The 24748-nt window shown below is 48.2% G+C and overlaps 1 protein-coding gene across 2 annotated transcripts in view; it reads left to right on the forward strand.

Annotated features, from left to right (window-relative positions):
* LOC134358960 (solute carrier family 35 member F3-like) overlaps positions 1 to 7650 on the forward strand; it is a 94955-nt gene extending 87305 nt beyond the window's left edge. For both annotated transcript variants that reach the window (XM_063071679.1, XM_063071688.1), the window contains 2 exons: positions 539 to 628; positions 6682 to 7650. In XM_063071679.1, the coding sequence (XP_062927749.1) occupies positions 539 to 628; positions 6682 to 6935 (344 nt within the window). In that variant the 3' untranslated portion in view covers positions 6936 to 7650. The remainder of the gene's footprint in view (positions 1 to 538; positions 629 to 6681) is intronic.
* Positions 7651 to 24748: the final 17098 nt, after the last annotated feature.

Here is a 24748-nt window from a genome sequence, read left to right on the forward strand (position 1 = left end):
TAAATCTCCTTGGCACCCATTCTAAAGCTTCCATACCCTTCCTATTAATGAGGCAACCAAAACTGAACACAATATTCCAAGTGTGGTATAACCAGGGTTTTATAGATCCACAACATTACCTAGTGGCTCTTGAACTCAGTCTCACAACTAATGAAGGCTGACACACGATATGTAACAATCCTGTCAACTGGTGCACCAACTTTGAAGGATCTGTGGACGTGGACCCTGAGATCCCGCTGTTCCTCCACACCGCTGAGAATCCTGCATTAACTCTGTACTCTGCCTTCAAGTTCAACCTTCCAAAATGAGCCATTTCACACTTTTCTGCTTATGATGATCCTCAACATATTTTAACACCGTGATATAGAACTAAAGCCTCGTCCAGCCTAATATCTACTGTTTTCCTTATCTCTATTATGAGGACCTTTGTGCTCATCAGTACCTCACTGGCCTTAAGGCACATTGGGATGTGCTGTGGTTGGACAGGGAATTGCAATTCTTCCCTTTTATGTCATGGTTTCTGTATCCATCTTTCCAGCCTTTACCATCCTGATGAATTTCGGGATTGCCGTCACTTCTCCGACACTGATCTCCGTGGGAGTGGTCCTCAGTGTTCCTGTAAACGCTGGTAAGAAGTTTTTCTTTTTGACTCTTTCCCTGGGTTGCAGCAATAAGCGAGAAAGCTGGAGGCTCTGGGTACCACAAGTGTTCTCCCAGGCCCACTGTGGTACCTGTTCAGACCTCTACAGGGAATTTATCAAAAGTGCTTAATGCTAAGAGAGAGCAGGGAGAATGTTTTCAGATCAGGATGGGCCATATTTTGGCAGATGGAGCTTAAAGGAAAAATAAGGACAAGGACAGGGATAGATATTCTGTGTCAACAGGGGTTTCCAGGATTAGATATCATTTAAAGCTTGTCAATAGTACCAGGCGATTAAAACTGCTGAGGTTCTTCTAGTAGTGAAAAATGGCAGAAGGCACTTAACGCAGTCAAGTGTAAGGTGTTGCTTTTTGGGAGTACACAGTGAACGGTCAGGCACTGAGGAGTGTGGTAGAAGACAGGGATCTGGGAATACAGATCCATAATTCCTTGAAAGTGGCTTCACTCTTAGATAGAGTCATAAAGAGAGCCTTTGGTACATTGCCATTCATAAATCAGGGCATTGAGTACAAGAGTTGGAATGTTATTTTGAAGTTGTACAAAACGTTGGTGAGGATGAATTTGGAGCATCGTGCGCAGTTCTGGTCACCTACCTACACGAAAGATACCAATAAGCTTGAAAGAGTGCAAAGAAAATTTACGAGGGTGTAGCCAGGACTTGAGTCCCAGGGAAAGGTTGAATAGGTTAAGACTTCATTCTCTGGAGCGCAGGAGAATGAGGGGAGATCTTATAGAGCTATAGAAAATTATGGGATGTATAGATCGGTAAATGCTAGCAGGTTTTTTCCCTTCAGGTTGGATGAGACTAGAACTAGAGGTCATAGGTTGAGGGTGAAAGGTGAACATGGAAGGGAACTTCTTCACTCAGAGGGTGGTGCGAATGTGGAACAAGTTGCCAGCAGAAGTGGTGGATGCAGGTTCAGTTGTAATATTTCAACTCTGGATAGGTACACAGATGGGAAGGATACGGTCCAGGAGTAGGTCGACGGCACTAGGCAGAAAATTAGATGGCCCGAAGAGCCTGTTTCTGTGCTGTAGTACTCTCTGAAGATAGCACTCGTTAAGTCTCAGAGTGTTGTAGAGGACAGGCCTAGAGCCGCTTTATTACAGAAGATGTTATCAAGACATCAGAATGATTAAGAAATCCATGAAGATGGATTGGAAGGGATCACTCTCTCTGGCAGAGGAGGAACCCAGACCAGAGGACCAGAATCTTAGAAATGGAGTTGTGTGGTTCAGCCTTTACAAAGGGCAATGTGTGGCATCTGGAATCCACCCAGCGTCCCCACCCCCCACAGAAGCTGAACGTTTTCCAATGTTCTGCCTAGACTTTGTTGACTAACAGTGTTAAGGGTTGGGGACCCACGCACTGTATATGAGGTTCAGGTCAAGATCAAGGACCAACTTTATTCACCATATACCAAACACTTAGTGAATTCCTTATTGGGTACCTTCTCTACCTAATAAAGTGTTCAGTGACTGTGTTCATAGTCTTCTGCTGCTGTAGCCCAACTATTATAAGGTTCAACATGTGCATTCAGAGATGCTCTTCTGTACGCCACTGTTGTAATGTGTGGTTATCTGAGTTACTGTTGCCTTCCTGTCAGCTTGAACCAGTCTGGGCGACCATTCTCCTCTGTTCTCTCTCATTAACAAGGCATTTTTGCCCACAGAACTGTCACTCACAAAATGATTTTTTTGCTCCTCACACTATTCTCTGTAAACTCTAGACATTGTTGTGTGTGAAAATTCCAGGTGATGGGCAATTTCTGAGATACTCAAACCACCCTGTCTGGCACCAACAGTCATTTCTCAGCCAAAGTCACTTAAATCACATTTCTTTCCCCATCTGATGTTTGGTCTGAACAACAACTGAACCTCTTGACCATGTCTGCGTGCTTTTATGCACTGAGTTGCTTTCCAATGATTGGCTTTTTAGATACTTGCATTAATGAGCAGGTGTAGCTAACAGAGTAGCCACTGAGCATATATTTACATGTATTATGAATCTGGCAGGCTGATGGGAACCAGAGTGATAGGCCAGAGCATGTGACAGTTGGCATACAAGTAGATTCGGTGTGTAGTGAGACTGTGAGGAAGGATAGGCAGTTGATAGGGCAAAATTGCAGTCAGTAGGATGGGGTGAAATGTGTCTTTAAACTAAATAGTTGGGTTCAACAGTTTAGAAATGAGAGGATAAAATAAAAGGGAAGGAGAGTGCAGGAGAGTTTATGAAAGTCTCCAAAGTAAATAAAATTATAAAAAGTTTAGAATTTAACATCTAGTAACATGGAGACAAAATTGAAAAGGGTGGTGAATACAGAACTCAAGGTGTTATATTTGAATGCATGCAGCATATAGAATAAGGTGGATGAACTTGTAGCGTAGTTAGAGATTGGCAGGTATGACGTTGTGGACACCAGAGCAATGGCTGAAAGAAGATCACAGTTAGGAGTTTAACATCCAAGGATACACACTGCATTGAAAGGACAGCCAGGTAGGCAGAGGGGGTGGAGTGGCTCCAGTGGTAAAAATGAAATCAAATACTTAGAAAGAAGTGACATAGGATTGGAAGATGTACAGTCCTTTTGGGTAGAGTTAAGAAAATATCAGGGTAAAATGACCCTGATGGGAGTTATATACAAGCCTCTGAACAGTAGCTAGGAGGTGGAGTACAAATTGCAGCAGGGGATAGAAAAGGCACATTAGAAGGGCAATATTATGACAGTCATAGGGGATTTCAATGTGCAGGTAGGTTGGGAAACTCAGGTTGGTGCTGGATCCCAAGAAAGGAAATTTGTAGAATGCTTACAAGATAAGTTTTTAGAGCAGTTTGTGGTTGAGTCCGCAGTGCAAAGGCAATTCTGGATTGGGTGGTGTGCAATGAACCAGATTTGATTAGGGAGTTTAAGGTAAAGGAACCCTCAGGAGATACTGATCATGATATAATAGAATTCACCCTACGGCTTGAGGGAGAAGCTAAAATTGGATGTATCTGTATTACAGTGGAGTAAAGGATTTACAGAGGCATGAGAGGGGAGCTGGCCAAAGTTGATTGGAAGGGAATACTAGCAGGGCTGATGGCAGAAGAACAATGACTGGAGTTTCTGGGAGCAATTCAGAAGGTGCAGGATAGATATATCCCAAAGAAGTAAAAATATTCTAAAGGGAAGATAAAGGAAACATGGCTGACAAGGGAAGTCAAAAGCAGCATAAAAGTCAATGACAGCACATATAATATAGCAAAAAATTAGTGGGAAGCTAGAGGATTAGGAAGCTTTCAAAAACCAACAGAAGGCAAGTAAAAAGGCAATAAGGAGAGAAAAGGTTAAGGTAAGCTAGCCAATAATATAAAAGAGGATACCAAAAGAGTTTTTCAATTGTATGAAGAGTAAATGAGAGGCAAGTGTGGATATTGGACCACTGTAAAATGATGCTAGAGAGGTAGTAACAGGGAACAAAGAAATGGCGGGTGAACTCAGTAAGTTTTTTTGTGTCAGTCTTCACTGTGAAACATACCAGCAGTATGTCAGAAGTTTGAGTATTGGGGGCAGAAGTGAGTGTAGTTGCCATTACTAAGGAGAAAGTGCTTGGGAACCTGAAAGATTAGTAGAGATTTTTCAAGAAGCACTAGATTCTGGAATGGTTCTGGAGGACTGAAAACTTGCAAATGTCACCCCACTCTTTAAGAAGGGTGGGAGACAGAAGAAAGAAAGTTATAGACCAGTTAACCTGACTTCAGTGGTTGGGAAGATGTTGGAGGCCATTACTAAGGATGAGGTTTTGGGGTACTTGGAGGCACATTATAAAATAATTCAAAGTCAGCATAGTTTCCTTAAGGGGGAATCTTGCCTGACAAATCTGTTAGAATTCTTTGAGGAAATAACAAACGGGAGAGACAGAGAGAGTTAGTGGATGTTGTTTACTTTGATTTTCAGAAGGCCTTTGACAAGGTGCCACAGTGAGGGTGTTTAACAAGATAAGAGCCGATGGTATTACAGGAAAGATACTAGCATGGATAAAAGATTGGCTGACAGGCATGAGGCAAAGTGTGGAAATAAAGCGGGCCTTTTCTGGTTGGCTGCCAATGACTAGTGGTGTTCTGCAGGAGTTGGTGCTGGGACCACTTTTTTCACATTGTATGTTAATGATTTGATTCAAAGATTCAAAGTGCATTTCTAATCAAAGAATATATAAATTATACAACCTTGAGATTTTTTACTTACAGTTAGCCACAAAGCAAGAAACCCAAAATAACCCAATTAAAGGAAAAAAAAAGACCAGCACCCGATGGATGACTGAATTGCTGGCTTTGTGGCCAAGTTTGTGGACAATACAAAGATAGGTGGAATAGCAGGTAGTGTTGAGGAAGAACAGAGGTTTAAACAGATCAGGACAGTGGGCAAAGAAGTGGCAGATGGACAATTGTAAGGAATTGTAGAGACTTGTATTTTGATAAAAGAAATAAAGGTGTAGATTATTTTCTAACTGGGAGAAAATTGAGGAATCAGAAATGCAAAGGGAATTGGGAGTCCTCGTGCAGAATTCCCTAAAAGTTAACTTGCAGGTTGAGTCAGTGGTAAGAAAGGCAAACACAATGTTAGCATTCATTTTGAGTGACTAGAAAATAAAAGCTGAGGCTTTATGAGGCACTGGTCATTTGACTATTGTGAGCAGTTTTGGGCCACTTATCTAAGAAAGGATGTGTTGGCATCGGAGAGGGTGAGAGGAGCTTAACAAGAATGATCCCAGGAATGAAAGGGTTAATGTATGACAAATGTTTGATAGCTCTGGGTCTGTACTCATTGGGGTTTAAAAGAATGAGGGGGTCTCAATGAAATGTATGGAATACTGAAAGTCCTAGATAGAGTGGACATGGAGAGGATGTTTCCTCTAGTGGGAGAGTCTAGGACCAGAGGGTCCAGCCTCAGAGTAGAAGGAGATCTCTTTAAAACAGATGTGGAGGAATATCTTTAGTCAGGGGATGGTGAATCTTTGGAATTCATTGCCACAGACAGCTGTGGAAGCCAAGTCATTGGGTATATTTAAAGCAAACATTGATAGCTTCTTGATTAGTAAGAGCATCAAAGATTACAGGGAGAAGGCAGGAGAATGGGTTTGAGAGGGATAATAAATCAGTCATGATGGAGTGGCAGAGCAGACTTGATGGACCGAGTGGCATTATTTTGCCCCTGTGTATGATGACTCGCCCCTGAGAGAGCTAACTCTGAGGGCAATGTCGTGAGTGATGGGGAATGATTGTTTGTGGTGACCTTGATCCAAGTATTAATTAGAATCGACCATATTTTCCTCCTGCAGGGGATATTCCATCGAGTTATAGAGCAATGCAGCATAGAACTCTTCAGCCCAGCAAGTCCATTCCACACCAGCACTCGGGCAGTCCACTTCAGTAGAGGCTAGGCCAGGTTAAGTGAGGAGGAGGAAGTGTGGACAGATGTTGGTCTGTGGAGACTGAGTGCATAGCTCTACCATTTTGCTCTATGATTTGGACGCCAGGAGACAGCCAGTGATAATCCGCAGGCGTGAGGAAGCAGTGGCTCCTGAGGATGGGGGTAAAGTTGATGCTCAGTGAAAGCTGGGGCAGAGGGGGAAGATATCTGGGTAGGAATGACCCACGCACTGTCAGCAGCGAGGTCACGGCCCGGGAGGGCAGTGGGGGTGAATTTGGTTGGAGGGGCAGGCATACTGAGGGAGGAGAAGGGGGAGAGCTGAACTGGCCCAGATCGGGGAGGAGGATGCACTGAGACCCTGAGGAGGTGGAGGATCTGAGGGAAAGGGACGGCAGTACATCTACATGGGGGGGGGTGCTGAACTAGGGTGTTGTTTTAGAAAGGCAGAGGTCTGTCACAGCAAAGCTGGACCTGATCTTCAGTGTCTGATTGGGCTGCCATCATCACCCCCCCCCCACTTTCTCTGGACTGCGGGTTAGATTGGGACCCCCGCCGCACACTAAAGCTGCCTCTCCTCTCTCTCTTTCCGTTGCCTCCTTGCTCTGCCAGTGGTGGATGCCTACACCAGCGACATCATCTTCAATGGCGTGAGAGTGATGGCGGTGCTGATCATCTGCCTGGGCTTCCTGCTGCTCCTGCTGCCCGAAGAGTGGGACCAGCTGGCTGCCGGCCTCATCGGCCGCCTGCGGATCAGCAAGAAGGAGGAGCCGGTGGAGGAGCGGTCCGATCCGGGCTTTGTGGGTCAGAGCCGAAGGAGCAAGGGTTCCCGGACATCAGCCGCCAGCTTCTCGCATTCCTTCTAGTGGCACGGCGACGATTTCAGAGGAAACTGTTTGTGGTAAAAGGCGGGAAGATACAGACAGCTCATGTTACATATGGGTGCCTATTTCTTACTGGATATTTCCAAAGACACGTTGTGTGTCTGTGTACCACCGATGAGGGTGTATTCATCACCGACTGCCGGAGCAAGATGGTATTTCATTGAGTGGGGTATTGGGTTTGTGGTGGGGCTGTGAGATTGCTCTAAGGGTGGGTGAGGGTGCTCCACTCTGCCCGATACACCTCGCCATTCAGGTGCAGTGTTGAGAGGGCATCGGCTGTAACCCGCGCCTCGCAGTGTCTGGCCACGGTATCGAGAGGATATCGGTTCGACCGTGCACCCCTGCCTTCTGGGCATTGGCACTTGGTGTCAGAGTGGGCAGGCAGTTTGCTGTTGACTTGGTGCCAATCTCTGGGTGACGCCTCACACAGTCGAGAAGCTGCTTGACTTCCAGTCCGACCCCTCCTCTGTCCTGGTGGCCCTGCAGCCCAGGTTCACTCAGTGAAATGCCGACTGTCCTCACTTGCAACATCCCTTGATTGCTTTTTGTTCTCCTTCCTGCTCCAGTCCCCCGATGCTGCGTGTGTGACCTGGCGGTGCTTAATTGTGAGGGCTGGGGTCAGCATTCCCATTGAAATATGCGTGGGTCTTCACATCCCAAGTCTAAATGCACGGTAAACCACTCGGAAGACCTGCAGTTTGAAGACCCCTGCATGCAGAGGCGTCTGTGTTCTGGGCAGCTCTGTGGGGGAGAGCAAGATTCACTTTACTTGTCACATGTACATCAAAACATACAGTGAAAGGAGCCGTTTGCGTCAACGGGCAGCAGTCTGAGGACGTGCTGGGGGCAGCCCACCGGTGCCAGCATGCTTCTGGCGCTGACATAGAATGCCCACAACTCACTAACCTGTTCATCCTTGGAGTGTGGGAGGAAACCCACGCAGTGACGGCGAGAGGGTACAAACTCCTTACAGAGAGCGGTGGGAAATGAACACCAATCACTGGTGCTGTAGAGCATTCGGCTAACCGCTACACTACCATGTCACCCCGCATACAGTGCCCCCCCAAACTGTGACCCGCGACAGCGGGTGGGCAGTGTCCTGCCGGGATTCTTGTTCCTGATGGCCCCGATCCCACCCAGTCCCACTGACGGTGCACCTCAACATATACATTAGCTGTCTAGTGTGTGCGGGCTGCTCGAAGGCACTGTCCTGTGCAAGGCAGGTCATTAAAGGGGTCTCACCTATTGCCAAGGAGTCATACAGCACAGGCACAGGCCCTTCAGCCCACTGTGTCTGTGCTAAACACATTGATTTTATTCCCTTTGCATCCCCCCCCCCCACCCGGGTTCAACCACTCACTCACCTACACACTGGGGGCAATTCACATCAGCCAATTAACCCACCAACCCACTCGCCTTTTGGGGTTGTGGGGGTGTGGAGGGAAGTCATGCGCTCACAGGGAGAATGTGCGGACTCCACATAGACAGCACCAGGGGTCAGGATTTGACCTTGGTCTGTGGAGCTGTGAGACAGTGACTCTACTGACTACCCCACTGTGTCTTCAAGAGTTAGCTGCGTGAGGATAAGGAAGGAAATGTTGTGGGTGGTGGTTAGTCCGCCCTCTTCCTCCACCTCCTGCCCTACCCTACTTCTCTGCCCCTCCACTTCCCCAGCCCTACCCCCACCCAACCTAGAATGGCAATTTACTGTCCAAAGTTGACTTTAAGTTGGGATGCATTGTGGACCTGGCCTTGAGAGTGTCCAAAGTAACACACACAAAACGCTAGAGGAACTCTCAGCACATCAGGCAGCATCTAAGAAGAGAAATAATGAGTCAATGTTTCAGGCCGAGACTCTTCATCAAGACTCAGGCTGAAAAATCAGCTCCTCCTTTATTCCTCTCCATAGATGCTGCCTGGCCTGCTGAGTTCCTCTAGCATTTTATGTGTGTTACTCTGGATCTCCAGCATCTGCAGAATCTTGTGCTTATGTTACACGCTAAACCAAGGTGCAGTCAAACCCTGTGAGGTCGCCACATGAAGATGAGGGGGAGGACAGTGTCCCCAACATTGCCCAACAGCTGACACTGGGAGAATGGGCTGAGTACACAAATTTCCCCTTGCTGGGCCCAAACTCCCAATCTCCCAATCTCCCAGCTGCAGAACTTCCGGAGAGGAATCTGCCCACCAGTCGAACCCACCCTCCTCCGGCATCCTGTTGATATGCAACGCGCTTTTTATATTTAAAATTGTGAATCAAAACTTTGGATTAAATACGATGGGGGCTATTATGTTCAAACTGACGCCTGAGTACCGACGTCTCTCCCGTCTGAATTTTCTACCGGTAGCCAAGCCGAAACACTTTTAGGTATTGCTTGCATGTCCCTTCATAGTGTCGGAATGTGTGTGTGTGTGTGTGTGTGTGTGTGTGTGTGTGTGGTTGTGTGTGTGTGTGTGTGGTTGTGTGTGTGTGTTTTTAAAGAAAAATCTACTGGTCACTGGAGAATAAAGCATGGCTTTCAGGTGTACAACATCAGAACCGCAAGATCTTCACTGCCAACACCATTCTGCAGCCCCTAGGGTTGCCAGCTCTGCTTGGACATCTTCCTGGAGGCTTCATTACCCGATTTCCTGTCCTCACGTGCATCATCCCTCCAATAGTCCATTTGCTCCTGGTGCTCACAAATACGCCACCAGACTCCTGACCGAAGAGAGCAGTAGTAATTTCTACACTAACCTTGGATCACTAACTTCTTCAAAACTTCTTGAGTCCAGTCCACATAAAGGGTCATTCCCCTCCGGAGATGCTGCCTGACCTGCTGTGTTCCTCCAGCACTTTCAGTTTTTCTCCACATTTCCAGTGACTTCTTCACTGACCTCCCCACTGATCTCCCTCCTGCTTACAAAACAAGTGCTACACCAGCCCCTGTGCCTCCTCCCTCACCACAGCGTCCCAAGCAGTCATTCCGGGTGAGATCAGTCTGTCAGGGACATTACTGTACCTGGTGCTCCCAGCATGGCCTCCTCTATATCGCTGAGACCCGAAATAGATTTGCCCTGTCCGCCACAAAAGGTAGATATCCCGATGGCCACCGATTTCAATTTGACTTCCCATTCCCATTACCACGTGTTGGTCTATGGCCTCCGCCACTGCCACAATGAGGCCACACTCAGACTGCAGGAGCAAAACCTCATACTTAGTCTGAAGAGCCTCCAACCTGATGGGATGAACGTCAATTTCTCTAGCTTCTGGTGATTTCTCCCTGCTCCCCTCTTCTGTCTTTTTCTATTGCCCACTCTGGCTCCCTCTTACCCCTTCCCTTCACCTGGCCATCTCCCTCTGGTTTATCTCCTTCTTCCCTTTCCTGCATGGTCCACTCTCCTATCAGATTCCTTCTGGCTTTTCCAACTGTCGCCTCCCAGCTTCTTACTTCATCCCACCACCCAGCCGATCTCACCAACACCTACCAGCTTGTACTCCTTCTCCTCTCCCTTTGCTCTCATTCTGACTTCTTCATCCTTCTTTCCAGTAGGGTCTCAGTCCAAACATCAACTCTTTATTCCTTTCCGTAGATTCTACCTGACTTGCTGAGCTCTTCCAGAATTGTGTATGTGTGTTACCTTGAATCACCTGCCCCTTCCCTTGAATCCAATGCATTTCAAACAACATGTGCACAAAGATGGGGCAGGAAATCCAGGTGAAGGGCCTCGACCCAGAACTTTTCTCTCCGCAGGTGCTGCCTGACTGCACTTTGTGTGTTGCTCCAGGTTCCAGGTTTGCAGCATCCGCAGTCTTTGTGTCTCCTTGATTCCCCTCCATTTTGTTTAAAGTTTCGAGATAGACCATGGTGACGGGCTCTTCCCAAGCCTGTGCTGCCCAGTTGCACCCATGTGACCCACTAACCCTAGTCTCTGGGATGTGAGAGGAAACTGGAGCAACCAGGGAACCCACGTCATGGGGAGAATGCACAGACAGCGGTGGGAATTGAACCTGGGTCAGAGTCACACTAACCGCCAAACTACCGTGTCACCTTTCTGTTTCCTACACTGTCTCTCATTACCTGGGAACTCCAGTTTAGACCCAGAGGGTTGGCAGCCCCAACTTCCTCAGGTGTGACTGCACTGCATGGCCCATGATCGGAGACTGATGAAGGATTTGCCCCTGAAACTTGACTCTCTCCTGAAAGAGTTTTCTTGCTGTTCAAAGCACATAGAAGAGCAGTCGGAAGCTCTAGTTTGTATGGGAGAGACGCAGTTGGACTTCAGACCACACTTTTGATACCACGCTCGAAGACACGCCAAGGACAGCAGTCCACCTTCTTCACCAACAGAATGGGCCAGGAACTTGTGAAGGCACAGGAAAGAGAATGAGTTAGCTTCTAGTACCATGGACAAGTGCTCGGAAGCTCAGAGCAATGAAGAGAATCGAATCCTTGCTCCACTGACGAACCTCATCCATGTACACCAGTCCATAGAGTAGAAAGGGAGCATTTTAAAATCCCTGGGGTTAAAGGGACATTTTAAAAGTCCTGGGGTTAAGGGAGCATTTTAAAATCCCTGGGGTTAAAAGGACATTTTAAAATTGCTGGGGTTAAAGGGATGTTTTAAAATCTCGAGTGGCTTTTGAGGTGTAGATTGAGTGAAAGTGTTCATGAGAAGGTTTTTTTGTTACACAGTGTGTTACATATGGAGTGGATACATGAAAGAACAGAAAAGTGTGCAAAACAAAGCAGTCTGGGACTCACTGGAGTTTGGAAGAATGAGAGGCTATCTTACTGAAATAAATCATATTCCACAAGGTGCAGTAAATACTGGGAGGATGTGTCCCACATGGGAGAGTCTAGAAGGACATTAGGAGCAGTAAATACTGGGAGGATGTGTCCAACTTGGGAGAGTAGAAAGCCATTAGGTAGCCATGTCCTTGCCACAGAGGGGTGTGGAAGCTGAGTCCTTGAGTATATTAAAGCTGAAATTTAGATTTCTCATCGGAGGTTGTGGGGAAAGGACAGGAGAGTAAATGAGGAATGTGGGAACAACCCTGGGGCTGTATGTCCTGCTCCCCCACCTCCTCCTTTGAGAGATAATTGGAAAGGCTCTGGGACAAGGACAGAAAGTATCTCTTAATGGCCAGAGCCTTTTACAGGTGGCAGACCATGGTGGGCAGAATGATCTCCACCTTATGTTGTGAGCTTATACACTCAGTTGCCACTTTATTAGGTACATGTGTGCATGTGCTCGTTAATGCAAATATCTAATCAGACAATCACGTGGCAGCAACTCAATGCATAAAAATATGCAGACAGGGTCAAGAGGTTCAGTTGTTGCTCAGACCAAACATCAGAACAGGGAAGAAGTGTGATCCAAGTGACATTGACTGTGGTGCCAGATGGGGTGGTTTGAGTATCTCAGAAATTGTTGATCTCCTGGGGTTTTCAAGCACAACAGTCTCTGGAGTTTACAGGGAATGGTGTGAAAGACAAAAATAAACATCCAGAGTGTGGCGGTTCTGTGGGAAAAAACACCTTGTTAATGAGAGAGGTCAGAGGAGAATGGCCAGACTGCTTCAAGCAATAGTAACACTAATAACCACGCATTACAACAGTGGTGTGCAGAGGAGTATCTCTGAATGCACAACATGTTGACCCTTGAGGTGGATGGGCTACAGCAGCAGAAAACCTCACCGGGTTCCACTCCTGTACTAATAAAGTGGCCACTGAGTGTATGATCCAACTAAATGATTAGAACCGGCAATATTACTGGCTTGACTCCGAGATAGAAAGACGTGAGGGGGAAGTGGCCTGGTTCTTGTGAACTGGTGGCTGCCAGGTAATTAGAATGAGTGATATGGGAGTGTGGAATGAGCTGCCAGACGAGGTGGTAAATGCGGGTTCTTTTTTAACATTTAAGAATAAATTGGACAGATACATGGATGGGAGGTGTATGGAGGGATATGGTCCGTGTGCAGGTCAGTGAGACTAGGCAGAAAATGGTTCGACACAGCCAAGAAGGGCCAAAGGGCCTGTTTCTGTGCTGTAGTTTCTATGGTTCTATGATAGGAACATGGGGTATCGGTGAGCTAGATTCTAAAACTACTTTTATCTGGAAAGGATGAAATTCATTCACCTGCATAACCACATTAATTGTGTAAAGAATGGGAATAAAGTGTATTTTGTAATAAATTTCAAAAGGCAATATTAAAATGCATTGGTAAGAACACTGGCCTGTGGACTCCTTTTGTTCTTGGGATCTTTCCTCCCTAGGTAAGGACTGGAGAACACGAGAACCAAACTCCAAGCAGAAAGCTTGGCGTAACGTTAGCCACTTGAGCGTGAAATGCAGTTAGTTATACGGAGACAGAAAGCACAACGCTCCTGGAGGAGGGCATGGAAGTTGAGATCGGTCCTCCTGAGGGGAGAGAGCTGTGGGGTGGCAATTAAAATCCTTCAAGGGCAGAGAAAGTGGCCTTGTCAAACCTTGAAGTCATAAATATAAGGTCTGTGGGTTCAGAAGGAACAAATTGATCTACAGAGCCATTCCCAGCCCATGAAGTGAACAAAACGGGGGGGGGCGTGGAAATAATCTCGACCTAAGTGCAGCTGGGACGGAGGGAGACGTGAAGGAGTCTTGGCGAAGTGTAATCACCAGGTGTGACTAGATAGGTCACGCACTGCTTCTCTGCTGTTAAGTTGTAGGGGGTGACGCAGTAGAATAGAGGTCAGCACAATACTGTTACAGCGCCTGTGACCCCGGTTCAGTTCCCACCGCCGTCTGTGGGCCTCCTCCCACGTTCAATTGTCACATGGGTGTAATCGGGTGGCGCAGGCTCACTGGGTCAAAATTAAAAATAAAACACAATATTACAGCAGTCACGTTGTAGCATTGTGACTTAGTTTCAATCTCTCCCTTAGTAAAATGTAACATGAAGTAACCTACGGTTGAATTGCGCTCAATTCCACAGACCCCAGCAAAAACCATTGCTGCCCCTCCTGTATTCACCCAGCAGTGCGGGGAATCGCTCACTTCTCAGCCACAGGAACCTTGCTGGGGCCATCTCACTCTTCTGTACTCACTGGAGTTTAGAAGAATGAGGGGGATCTCATTGAATATTGCAAAGCCTGGATAGAGTAGATGTGGAGAGGATGTTTTCAATAGTGGGGGAGTCTAGGACCAGAGGGCACAGTCTCAGGATACAAGGATGTTCCTTTAGAACAGAGATGAGGAGGAATTTCTTTGGCCAGAGAGTGGTGAACCTGGTGAAATCGGTGAACTCATTGCCATAAACAGCTGTGGACGCCAGGTGATTGAGTAAATATTTAAAGTGCAAGTTGATGGACCCTTGATTAGTCAGGGTGTCAAAGGTAACGTGGAGAAGGCAGGGGAATGGACCAGGCATGATCGAAGGGCAGAGTTGACTCGGTGGACTGACTGGCCTAATTCCGCTCAGATGACTTGAGGTCTTCACTGCCCCTCACTCACGGCCTTTCCCTCACTCCATCTTCCGCTTCCCCTCCCTCACTGTCTGCTCTTTAGGTTGTAAAGATGGTGTCTCCAACACTGGGGCACTTCCTCAGTGCCTCACCCAAATATCATACTAGTGTGTTACAGTCAACTCTCCAACCTTTTGTGGATGTGAGAAGGACACCCGCATGGTTTGTTGCCTCCCGGATGTCAGGGTCCAGGACGTCTCTGACCAGGTGCACGACATCCTGGTACGAGAGGGAAAGCAACCAGAAGTCGTGATACATGTAGGGACCAACGACATAGGCAGGAAGAGGGATGAGGTCCTGAAGTGTGAGTTTCGGGAATTAGGCAGAAGGCTGAAGAACAGGACCTCAAGGATGACGTTCCCAGGATTGCTGCCAGTGCTACGTGACAGTGATGGTAAGAATTGGAGGAGATGGCAGTTGAATGCATGGCTGAGGAGTTGGTGCAGGGAGCAGGGTTTTAGATTTTTAGATCATTGGAATCTCTTCTGGGGAAGGTGGGACCTGTACAGATTGGATGGGTTGCACCTGAACTCGAGGGGGAGCAATATCCTTGCAGGTAGGTTTGCTAGCATGGTTAAGGAGGGTTTAAACTAATTTGCAAGGGGGATGGGACCCAGAGCGATAGAGCAGTGAAAGAAATGCATGGAGTAAAGCCAGATCTAACATATAGAGAGGCAGAATAAACAGTGTAAAGACAGTAAGGTAAAAGGGCTGAAATGTGTATACCTCAATGCAAGAAGCATCAGGAACAAAGGTGATGAACTGAGAGCTTGGATACATACATGGAATTATGATGTAGTGGCCATTACAGAGACTTGGCTGGCACCAGGGCAGGAATGGATTCTCAATATTCCTGGATTTCAGTGCTTTAAAAGGGATAGAGAGGGCAGAAAAAGGGGAGCAGGGGTGGCATTACTGATCAGGGATACTATTACAGCTACAGAAAGAGTGGGTAGTGTAGCAGGATCCTCTTTTGAATCAGAATGGGTGGAAGTCAGGAACAGGAAGGGAGCAGTTACTCTATTGGGGGAATTCTATAAGCCCCCTGGTAGTAGTAGAGATACAGAGGAGCAGATTGGGAGGCAGATTTTGGAAAGGTGCAAAAATAACAGGGTTGTTATCATGGGTGACTTTAACTTCTCTAATATTGATTGGCACCTGATTAGTTCCAAGGGTTTAGATGGGGCAGAGTTTGTTAAGTGTGTCCAGGATGGATTCCTGTCACAGTATGTGGACAGGCCGACTAGGGGGAATGCTATACTAGATCTAGTACTTGGTAATGAACCGGGTCAGGTCACAGATCTCTCAGTGGGTGAGCATCTGGGGGACAGTGACCACCGCTCCCTGGCCTTTAGCATTATCATGGAAAAGGATAGAATCAGAGAGGACAGGAAAATTTTTAAATGGGGAAGGGCAAATTATGAGGCTATAAGGCTAGAACTTGTGGTGTGAATTGGGATGATGTTTTTGCAGGGAAATGTACTATGGACATGTGGTCGATGTTTAGAGATCTCTTGCAGGATGCTAGGGATAAATTTGTCCCGGTGAGGAAGATAAAGAATGGAGGGTTGAAGGAACCATGGGTGACAAGTGAGGTGGAAAATCTAGTCAGGTGGAAGAAGGCAGCATACATGAGGTTTAGGAAGCAAGGATCAAATGGGTCTATTGAGGAATTTCGGGAAGCAAGAAAGGAGCTTAAGAAGGGGCTGAGAAGAGCAAGAAGGAGGCATGAGAAGGCCTTGGCGAGTAGGGTAAAGGAAAACCCCAAGGCATTCTTCAATTATGTGAAGAAAAAAAGGATGACAGGAGTGAAGGTAGGACCCATTAGAGATAAAGGTGGGAAGATGTGCCCGGAGGCTGTGGAAGTGAGCGAGGTCCTCAATGAATACTTCTCCTCGGTATTCACCAATGAGAGGGAACTTGATGATGGTGAGGACAATATGAGTGAGGTTGATGTTCTGGAGCATGCTGATATTAAGGGAGAGGAGGTGTTGGAGTTGTTAAAATACATTAGGACAGATAAGTCCCCGGGGCCTGACAGAATATTCCCCAGGCTGCTCCACGAGGCGAGAGAAGAGATTGCTGAGCCTCTGGCTAGGATCTTTATGTCCTCGTTGTCCATGGGAATGGTACCGGAAGATTGGAGGAAGGCGAATGTTGTTCCCTTGTTCAAAAAAGGTAGTAGGGATAGTCCGGGTAATTATAGACCAGTGAACCTTACGTCTGTGGTGGGAAAGCTGTTGGAAAGGATTCTTAGAGATAGGATCTATGGGCATTTAGAGAATCATGGTCTGATCAGGGACAGTCAGCATGGCTCTGTGAAGGGCAGATCGTGTCTAACAAGCCTGATCAAGTTCTTTGAGGAGGTGACCAGGCATATAGATGAGGATAGTGCAGTGGATGTGATCTATATGGATTTTAGTAAGGTATTTGACAAGGTTCCACATGGTAGGCTTGTTCAGAAGGTCAGAAGGCATGGGATCCAGGGAAGTTTGGCCAGGTGGATTCAGAATTGGCTTGCCTGCAGAAGGCAGAGGGTCGTGGTGGAGGGAGTACATTCAGATTGGAGGATTGTGACTAGTGGTGTCCCACAAGGATCTGTTCTGGGACCTCTACTTTTCGTGATTTTTATTAACGACCTGGATGTGGGGGTAGAAGGATGGGTTGGCAAGTTTGCAGACGACACAAAGGTTGGTGGTGTTGTAGATAGTGTAGAGGATTGTCAAAGATTGCAGAGAGATATTGATAGGATGCAGAAGTGGGCTGAGAAGTGGCAGATGGAGTTCAACCTGGAGAAGTGCGAGGTGGTACACTTTGGAAGGACAAACTCCAAGGCAGAGTACAAAGTAAATGGCAGGATACTTGGTAGTGTGGAGGAGCAGAGGGATCTCGGGGTACATGTCCACAGATCCCTGAAAGTTGACTCACAGGTGGATAGGGTGGTTAAGAAAGCTTATGGGGTGTTAGCTTTCATAAGTCGAGGGATAGAGTTTAAGAGTCGCGATGTAATGATACAGCTCTATAAAACTCTAATTAGGCCACACTTGGAGTACTGTGTCCAGTTCTGGTCGCCTCACTATAGAAAGGATGTGGAAGCATTGGAAAGGGTACAGAGGAGATTTACCAGGATGCTGCCTGGTTTAGAGAGTATGCATTATGATCAGAGATTAAGAGAGCTAGGGCTTTACTCTTTGGAGAGAAGGAGGATGAGAGGAGACATGATAAAGGTGTACAAGATAATAAGAGGAATAGATAGAGTGGATAGCTAGCACCTCTTCCCCAGGGCACCACTGCTCAATACAGGAGGACATGGCTTTAAGGTAAGGGGTGAAAACTTCAAGGGGGATATTAGAGGAAGGTTTTTTACTCAGAGAATGGTTGGTGTGTGGAATGCACTGCCTGAGTCAGTGGTGGAGGCAGATACACTAGTGAAGTTTAAGAGACTACTAGACAGGTATATGGAGGAATTTAAGGTGGGGGCTTATATGAGAGGCAGGGTTTGAGGGTCGGCATGACATTGTGGGCTGAAGGGCCTGTACTGTGCTGTACTGTTCTATGTTCTATTACAGACTCAGGGACGGCTTGGAAGCTTCAGCACACTGACTGCGTGCTATCCACTGAGCCATTTCCCCCGCACTCCCATCAATGGCCCCTCCCCTGTCACTCACACAGTGGGGTGCACTTACAGCAGCTGGTTGGCCTGTGGTCCTGCACGCCTTCGGGATGTGGGAGGGATACCAGAGCCCCCGCTTTATGTCACGTGCTGACGTTCAATTAATTCTGTCACTGGTTGCTTAGAGTTAAACTGTATTTTTTTTATATTTAAAAACATTTTTTTTTGCTCAGCATAAGAAAACTTTCAATTTCCAGGTACATTTACATCTCTTCACCTCACAGATATCAGCTATCAGAACACTTCCATCAAAGTACAGACATCACCACCACATCCTATACAAAAGCCCTTATTAGTATAGCAGACAGGTTTACATCCACATATTGTAGAAAAGGTTGCCATGTGTTGTGAAAATTATAGTATTTGTTTTTGAGTGTACAGTACCATGCATGTTAAAAAGTCCAAAGGAATGTATTCCATGATTAATTTATGCCAACCAGAAAGCCCAGGGGCCTTATCAGGTATCGGATAAACTTTATTTAAAATTCACAAGAAAGTTCTGAGATTAAAAATAATTACCAAGTTTATGATCACCATCATTATTGAGATCAGTAAAACCACATAAACTTTAAAGAGCCCCAAATAACGGTAAAGCGGAGCCAAGTGACCAGCAGGATGAGATTGTTCAGGGAGGGACTTGTCCATTAATCTTCTGTGAGAAAAATGAGGGCCACAGCTCAGGGATGGGACCAAAGACAGGGAACATGCCTCCTACCAATATGCGTCTACATCCTTCCCGGCTCTAGTCCTCATTGGGCCACATTTACAGGCCACAATATACACAAACTGGTGCCCTTTTCCACAGTAAATACACCACATGAAGATAGGCCATTCAGCCCAACTTAGTCCTGCACACACATCTCCCTGTCACCCCTACACCACTCCCTGGTACATCATTTACTTCTCACACTCGGTCACCACTACCACTCCTGAACCCCTGCCCCCACACTTGCACGGTTCTTTAAGAGGGTCTTTCCCAATGCCTTCCTGCTCTGCTAACGTCCCCTTGGTAAGATGGTCCTTGGACCTGTTCTCATCACCGGAGTCCACCTCCCCGGATGTGATCAACCTCAGTGGTGCCAATAGCACCGACACTAGCTCCTTCTCCTCAGTAAAGGTCAAGAAACTTGTGTCCAGTGGTGGGACAGAGGGCGTTTTTCAAAAGTGCTGCAGTCCCCACTGCCCACTGAAGGCAGTCAGACCTTCGCAGCAGCCACAGGAACATCCACCGTGGAGGCTGAAGGAAGGGAGTGGACATGGGCCCTCCAGATTCACCCTTACCCCATACTGTCAGTGCCCCCCTTGGCACTATGGGCTACAGTGAAAATGGTGTGACAGGTACTACCACAACTTGCGTGGAGAGCATGGCACAGAGTGAAGCCCAAATCTGGCACAGTCTTGATACTGTGGTTGAAAATAAAACATGCGCCATAAAAATAAAGCCAATAAAATCTAACCAATCTAAGGTTCTTGGCTGGAAACGTCGAATTCATTTCCATAGATGCTTCCTGACCTGCTGAGTTCCTCCAGCATCTAGTGTGTGTTACTCTGGATTTCCAGCAGCTGCAGAATCTCTTGTGTTAGTGGTTGCAAATCTAGGCAATCAATTGCTTTCAGAACCTACACCACTTTTCCTCAGCCCTATCCAAAAGGGCGGACTGTCAGCCTAGCCATCCCTTGCTTTCCGTCCCGCTTCCTTCCCTTCTCTCTGTCCTGACAGTGTGGGGGCCACAAGCAAGCAAACCAGCCCCCTCAGGGAGAGGGAGAGCTGAGGGCACCGGTGGGGTGCGGGGTGCGGGGCACTGAGTGGAGAAGGGGTGAGGTTGGGCAGTTTAGGGGGTAGCCGACCTCTCCCACAGCCCAACAATGAGTTAAACTCATGGGTCAAGGAAAATGAAGAACTAAGAGCAGGTGAAGCATGATCTGTGGCGATCCCTCCCAATCACTGACCCCCCCTCTGTCCTGGACACTTCCTCATGAATCTCCCCACCTCACAGTCTATTCTCAATTCGGTTCCTTGTCCAGGATTTGGCTCCTCCCAGCCCCATTCAATGGTCCTTTGTCAAAAAGCAAAGCAACTGCAGATGCTGGAAATATGAAATAAAATCAGAACATACCAGAAACACTCAGCAGGTCAGGCAGTATCTGTGGAGGGAGAAACAGAATTAAGTGTTTCAGGGCTTTCATCGTGCCTGGGGAAAGTTTATAAATCAGATCTGTTTTAAGACACCGAGAAGGGGCAGGATGAAGGGAATGGCAATGATAGGATAGCCTCCCAGGGAAACTGAAATGACACCAGAAGGGCAGTGCTGGCTGAGAGAGACAGCACAGAATAAGCCCATCAAGTCCATACCAACCACCAACTCCCCATTTATACTGACCTTACATTAAATGCTTTGTTAGTTTCACCAAATTCTCACCAGCTCCACCCCAGATTCTACCCTTCCCTGGGGCAACTTACAGGGCTAATTAACCCACCGATCTGCACGTCTTTGGAATGTGGGAGGAAACTGGAGCACCCAATGGAAGCCAACGCTGTCACAGGGCGACACACGAACTCCACCCCGACAGCTGGGATTGGAGCCGGGTCTCCAGAGCAGTGAGGCATCAGTTCCAATGCTGTGCCCTGGTAAAGGCTTGGTCATTATGGCTGATCAGTCTGACAACGGTACTCATCGTGGGAAATGTACGAGCAGCAAGGAGCAACCTTTGGTTTCCAATTACAGCTGGAACGACTGCCACTCCCCTTACAAGAACCACCAAGCTGGGAAAGTCTGCTCCCCTCTCCCACAGGAGTTCTTTTTCCCTTTTACTTGTCTGCATTCAATGGTTTCTTGTTTACAGCACGTTGTTGACCAGTATTACCTTTCAAGGCCAATTTCTTACCCGAGCAAATGTCTCCAACTCTGAAATTCCTAGTGAATTCCTCCCTTCCCATGTTGGATTCACTCAAGATGCCCAGTGTCTCATGGCTTTGCAGTTGCCAATTCCTGGCAGTGACCAGGGTCCAATTCCCACCGCTGTCTGTAAGGAGTTTGCATGTTCTCCCCGTGACTGTGCGGGTTTCCTCTGGGTGCTCCAGTCTCCTCCTATATTCCAAAGACGTACTGGTTGGGGATAGTAAGTTGTAGGCATGCTTATGTTGGCGCTAGAGACATGGCGAGACCTTGTAGGCTGTCCCCGGACTGTGTTCGTCGTTGGCACAAATGATATATTTCACTGCATGGTTCGATGTAGAAAGCTGATCTCTATCTTTACAGACACAAGTCATTACCACCTTCTCCCAGCCAGCACCACCACTGCTGGTGTCGTTGAGTTTCTCTAGGTGACCCCCTTTCATTGTCATTCTCCTTGTCCTCTCCACCCCTGCCTCTTCTCTGTGATGTAAAACACATTTGATTTATAACTATTCCCCAAGCCATTGCTCTGAAACGTTAACTCTGGCCCTCCACAGATGCCATCTGGCTTGCTGAGTGCCTCCAGCATGTACTGTTTTTATTTCAGATTTCCATTCTCTGCAGGTTTTTGCTTTTTCAAATAAAGGACCACTTAAGGCAGCTTGGAGGAGCTGAGTCCTGACTATTGAATGAGTTGAGAAAGTACTGCAGAATTGGGAAGAGGCAGAACAGGGAGGTATCTAGAGCAAAGAGGATCCAGTTACTGGGAAGGATCGAAAGGGCTCCAGAATAGAAAGGCCTGCAACAGAGGGCTAAATCTTGCTGGATATACAGTAGCCACCTTTTCCAAATCCTCCTCCGAGGATCGTCACCTTGTCGTGGTGGGGAGGCTTGTGAGTTTCTGAGAGCCCGCAAGCGATGCTATCTGGAGTTTAACCATCTGCGGCTTAGCTCCTGGCATGGTCACCCATGGCAGAAAGGTCTCAGGGGAGGTTCCAGACACAGATCGATCCAGCCAAGACTTCAGCAGCCGCAGAAGATGACGACAAATCACAACGGCAGTGACAGAGGAGGATCCTCAGTTGTCTTGCACTCCACGCTACTGGACCCGGACCCGGACCCTGATCTATCACGGGTGTGGTGGCTGCCCATGCATGAGCCTCGCCATTAAGGGAAGCCACCCTAACATCCTGGTTATGTGGATCCTGGACTGGCTACCTGAGGATCCACTAATAGACAAACCCTTAGGAGAACATCATACATAACTGGAGTGATCGCAGTTTTACTACCTATTCCAAAGGGCTGTGGTGGCTAGCAGTCACTCACACTGCTGTACCCACCCCGTGGCCTAGTGAGTAACAGCTGCCAATGGCAGGACCCTGTCGCCACACAGAGCTCCCTTTAGCTGCGACCACCTCAGCACTGCACTGGGGAGTCCCACACAGACCCGCTCACTTCGGTGCGAATTTTCTGCTTGAGGAGTGCAGGAATGGTTATGTCCTTTTTTTAAAATTAAACTTTTCTTTAATGCTTTCTAAGTATTTCAATATTTTAATGAAATATGATTATAAACCTATTTCCTCAATTTTAATAGTGTCCGAACATTAAGGATTTAAAATGTTAAAACTCTGTCCTGTGAACATGCAAATGTTCATACCAACCTATTAAGTCAGAGCAGAAGAGGGCACCCGTCCCCTTGGCCACGCCCCCATTTAATAACTAATCTGACTGCAGCCTTGACTCCATAGTCCCACTGACCCTTCAACCTTCATTCCCCCTCCTATCCCTTTGTTTATCAAGAATCGGTCGAGTTCAGACCCTGCTTTCACCACCCTTCGAGGAGGAGTCATCCGGAGACTCAGAACCCTCTGACAGAAAAGACTGTCCCAATCCTATTTTAGTGGCTCCTTCGTTTAGAGACCCCTGGTTCTAGATCCGTTCCCTCTCCCACCCAACAGGTGGGAATGTCCTCTCCACAAACACAAGAGATTCTGAAGATGCTAGAAATCCAGAGTAACACACACATAATGCTGGAGGAACTCAGCAGGTCAGGCAGCATCTATAGAAAGGAATAAACAGCCACAGTTTTGGACTGAGAACTTCCATCAGGACTGTTCTGATGAGTAGCAATGATGGGTCTCGGCGCAAAATGTTGATTGTTTATTCCTTTCCATGTATGTCGCTTGACCTGCAGAGTGAGGGGATGAGGGATCTATGTGGAGGTGGGGAGTGAGGGGAAGAGGTATCTGGATTGAGGTGGGGAGTGAGGAGGTGAGGGATCAGGGTGGAGGTGGGGAGTGAGGGGATGAGGGATCTGGGTGGAGGTGGGAGTGAGGGGATGAGGGATCTGGATGGAGGTGGGGAGTGAGGGGATGAGGGATCTGGGTGGAGGTGGGGAGTGAGGGGAAGAGGGATCTGGGTGGAGGTGGGGAGTGAGGAGATGAGGGATCTGGGTGGAGGTGGGGAGTGAGGGGAAGAGGGATCTGGGTGGAGGTGGGGAGTGAGGAGATGAGGGATCTGGGTGGAGGTGGGGAGTGAGGGGAAGAGGGATCTGGGTGGAGGTGGGGAGTGAGGAGATGAGGGATCTGGGTGGAGGTGGGGAGTGAGGGGAAGAGGGATCTGGGTGGAGGTGGGGAGTGAGGAGATGAGGGATCTGGGTGGAGGTGGGGAGTGAGGGGATGAGGGATCTGGGTGGAGGTGGGAGTGAGGGGATGAGGGATCAGGGTGGAGGTGAGGAGTGAGGGGATGAGGGATCAGGGTGGAGGTGGGGAGTGAGGGGATGAGGGATCTGGGTGGAGGTGGGGAGTGAGGGAATGAGGGATCTGGATTGAGGTGGGGAGTGAGGAGGTGAGGGATCTGGGTGGAGGTGGGGAGTGAGGGGATGAGGACTCTGGGTGGAGGTGGGGAGTGAGGAGATGAGGGATCTGGGTGGAGGTGGGGAGTGAGGGAATGAGGGATCTGGATTGAGGTGGGGAGTGAGGAGGTGAGGGATCTGGGTGGAGGTGGGGAGTGAGGGGATGAGGGATCTGGATTGAGGTGGGGAGTGAGGAGGTGAGGGATCTGGGTGGAGGTGGGGAGTGAGGAGGTGAGGGATCTGGGTGGAGGTGGGGAGTGAGGGGAAGAGGGATCTGGGTGGAGGTGGGAAGAGGTATCTGGGTGGAGGTGGGGAGTGAGGGGAAGAGGGATCTGGGTGGAGGTGGGGAGTGAGGGGAAGAGGGATCTGGGTGGAGGTGGGGAGTGAGGGGATGAGGGATCTGGGTGGAGGTGGGGAGTGAGGGGAAGAGGTATCTGGATTGAGGTGGGGAGTGAGGAGGTGAGGGATCAGGGTGGAGGTGGGGAGTGAGGGGATGAGGGATCTGGGTGGAGGTGGGGAGTGAGGGGATGAGGGATCTGGGTGGAGGTGGGGAGTGAGGGGAAGAGGGATCTGGGTGGAGGTGGGGAGTGAGGAGATGAGGGATCTGGGTGGAGGTGGGGAGTGAGGGGAAGAGGGATCTGGGTGGAGGTGGGGAGTGAGGAGATGAGGGATCTGGGTGGAGGTGGGGAGTGAGGGGAAGAGGGATCTGGGTGGAGGTGGGGAGTGAGGAGATGAGGGATCTGGGTGGAGGTGGGGAGTGAGGGGAAGAGGGATCTGGGTGGAGGTGGGGAGTGAGGAGATGAGGGATCTGGGTGGAGGTGGGGAGTGAGGGGATGAGGGATCTGGGTGGAGGTGGGAGTGAGGGGATGAGGGATCAGGGTGGA

Source organism: Mobula hypostoma, chromosome 2, assembly GCF_963921235.1.
Source record: "Mobula hypostoma chromosome 2, sMobHyp1.1, whole genome shotgun sequence".
Lineage (NCBI taxonomy): Eukaryota > Metazoa > Chordata > Chondrichthyes > Myliobatiformes > Myliobatidae > Mobula > Mobula hypostoma.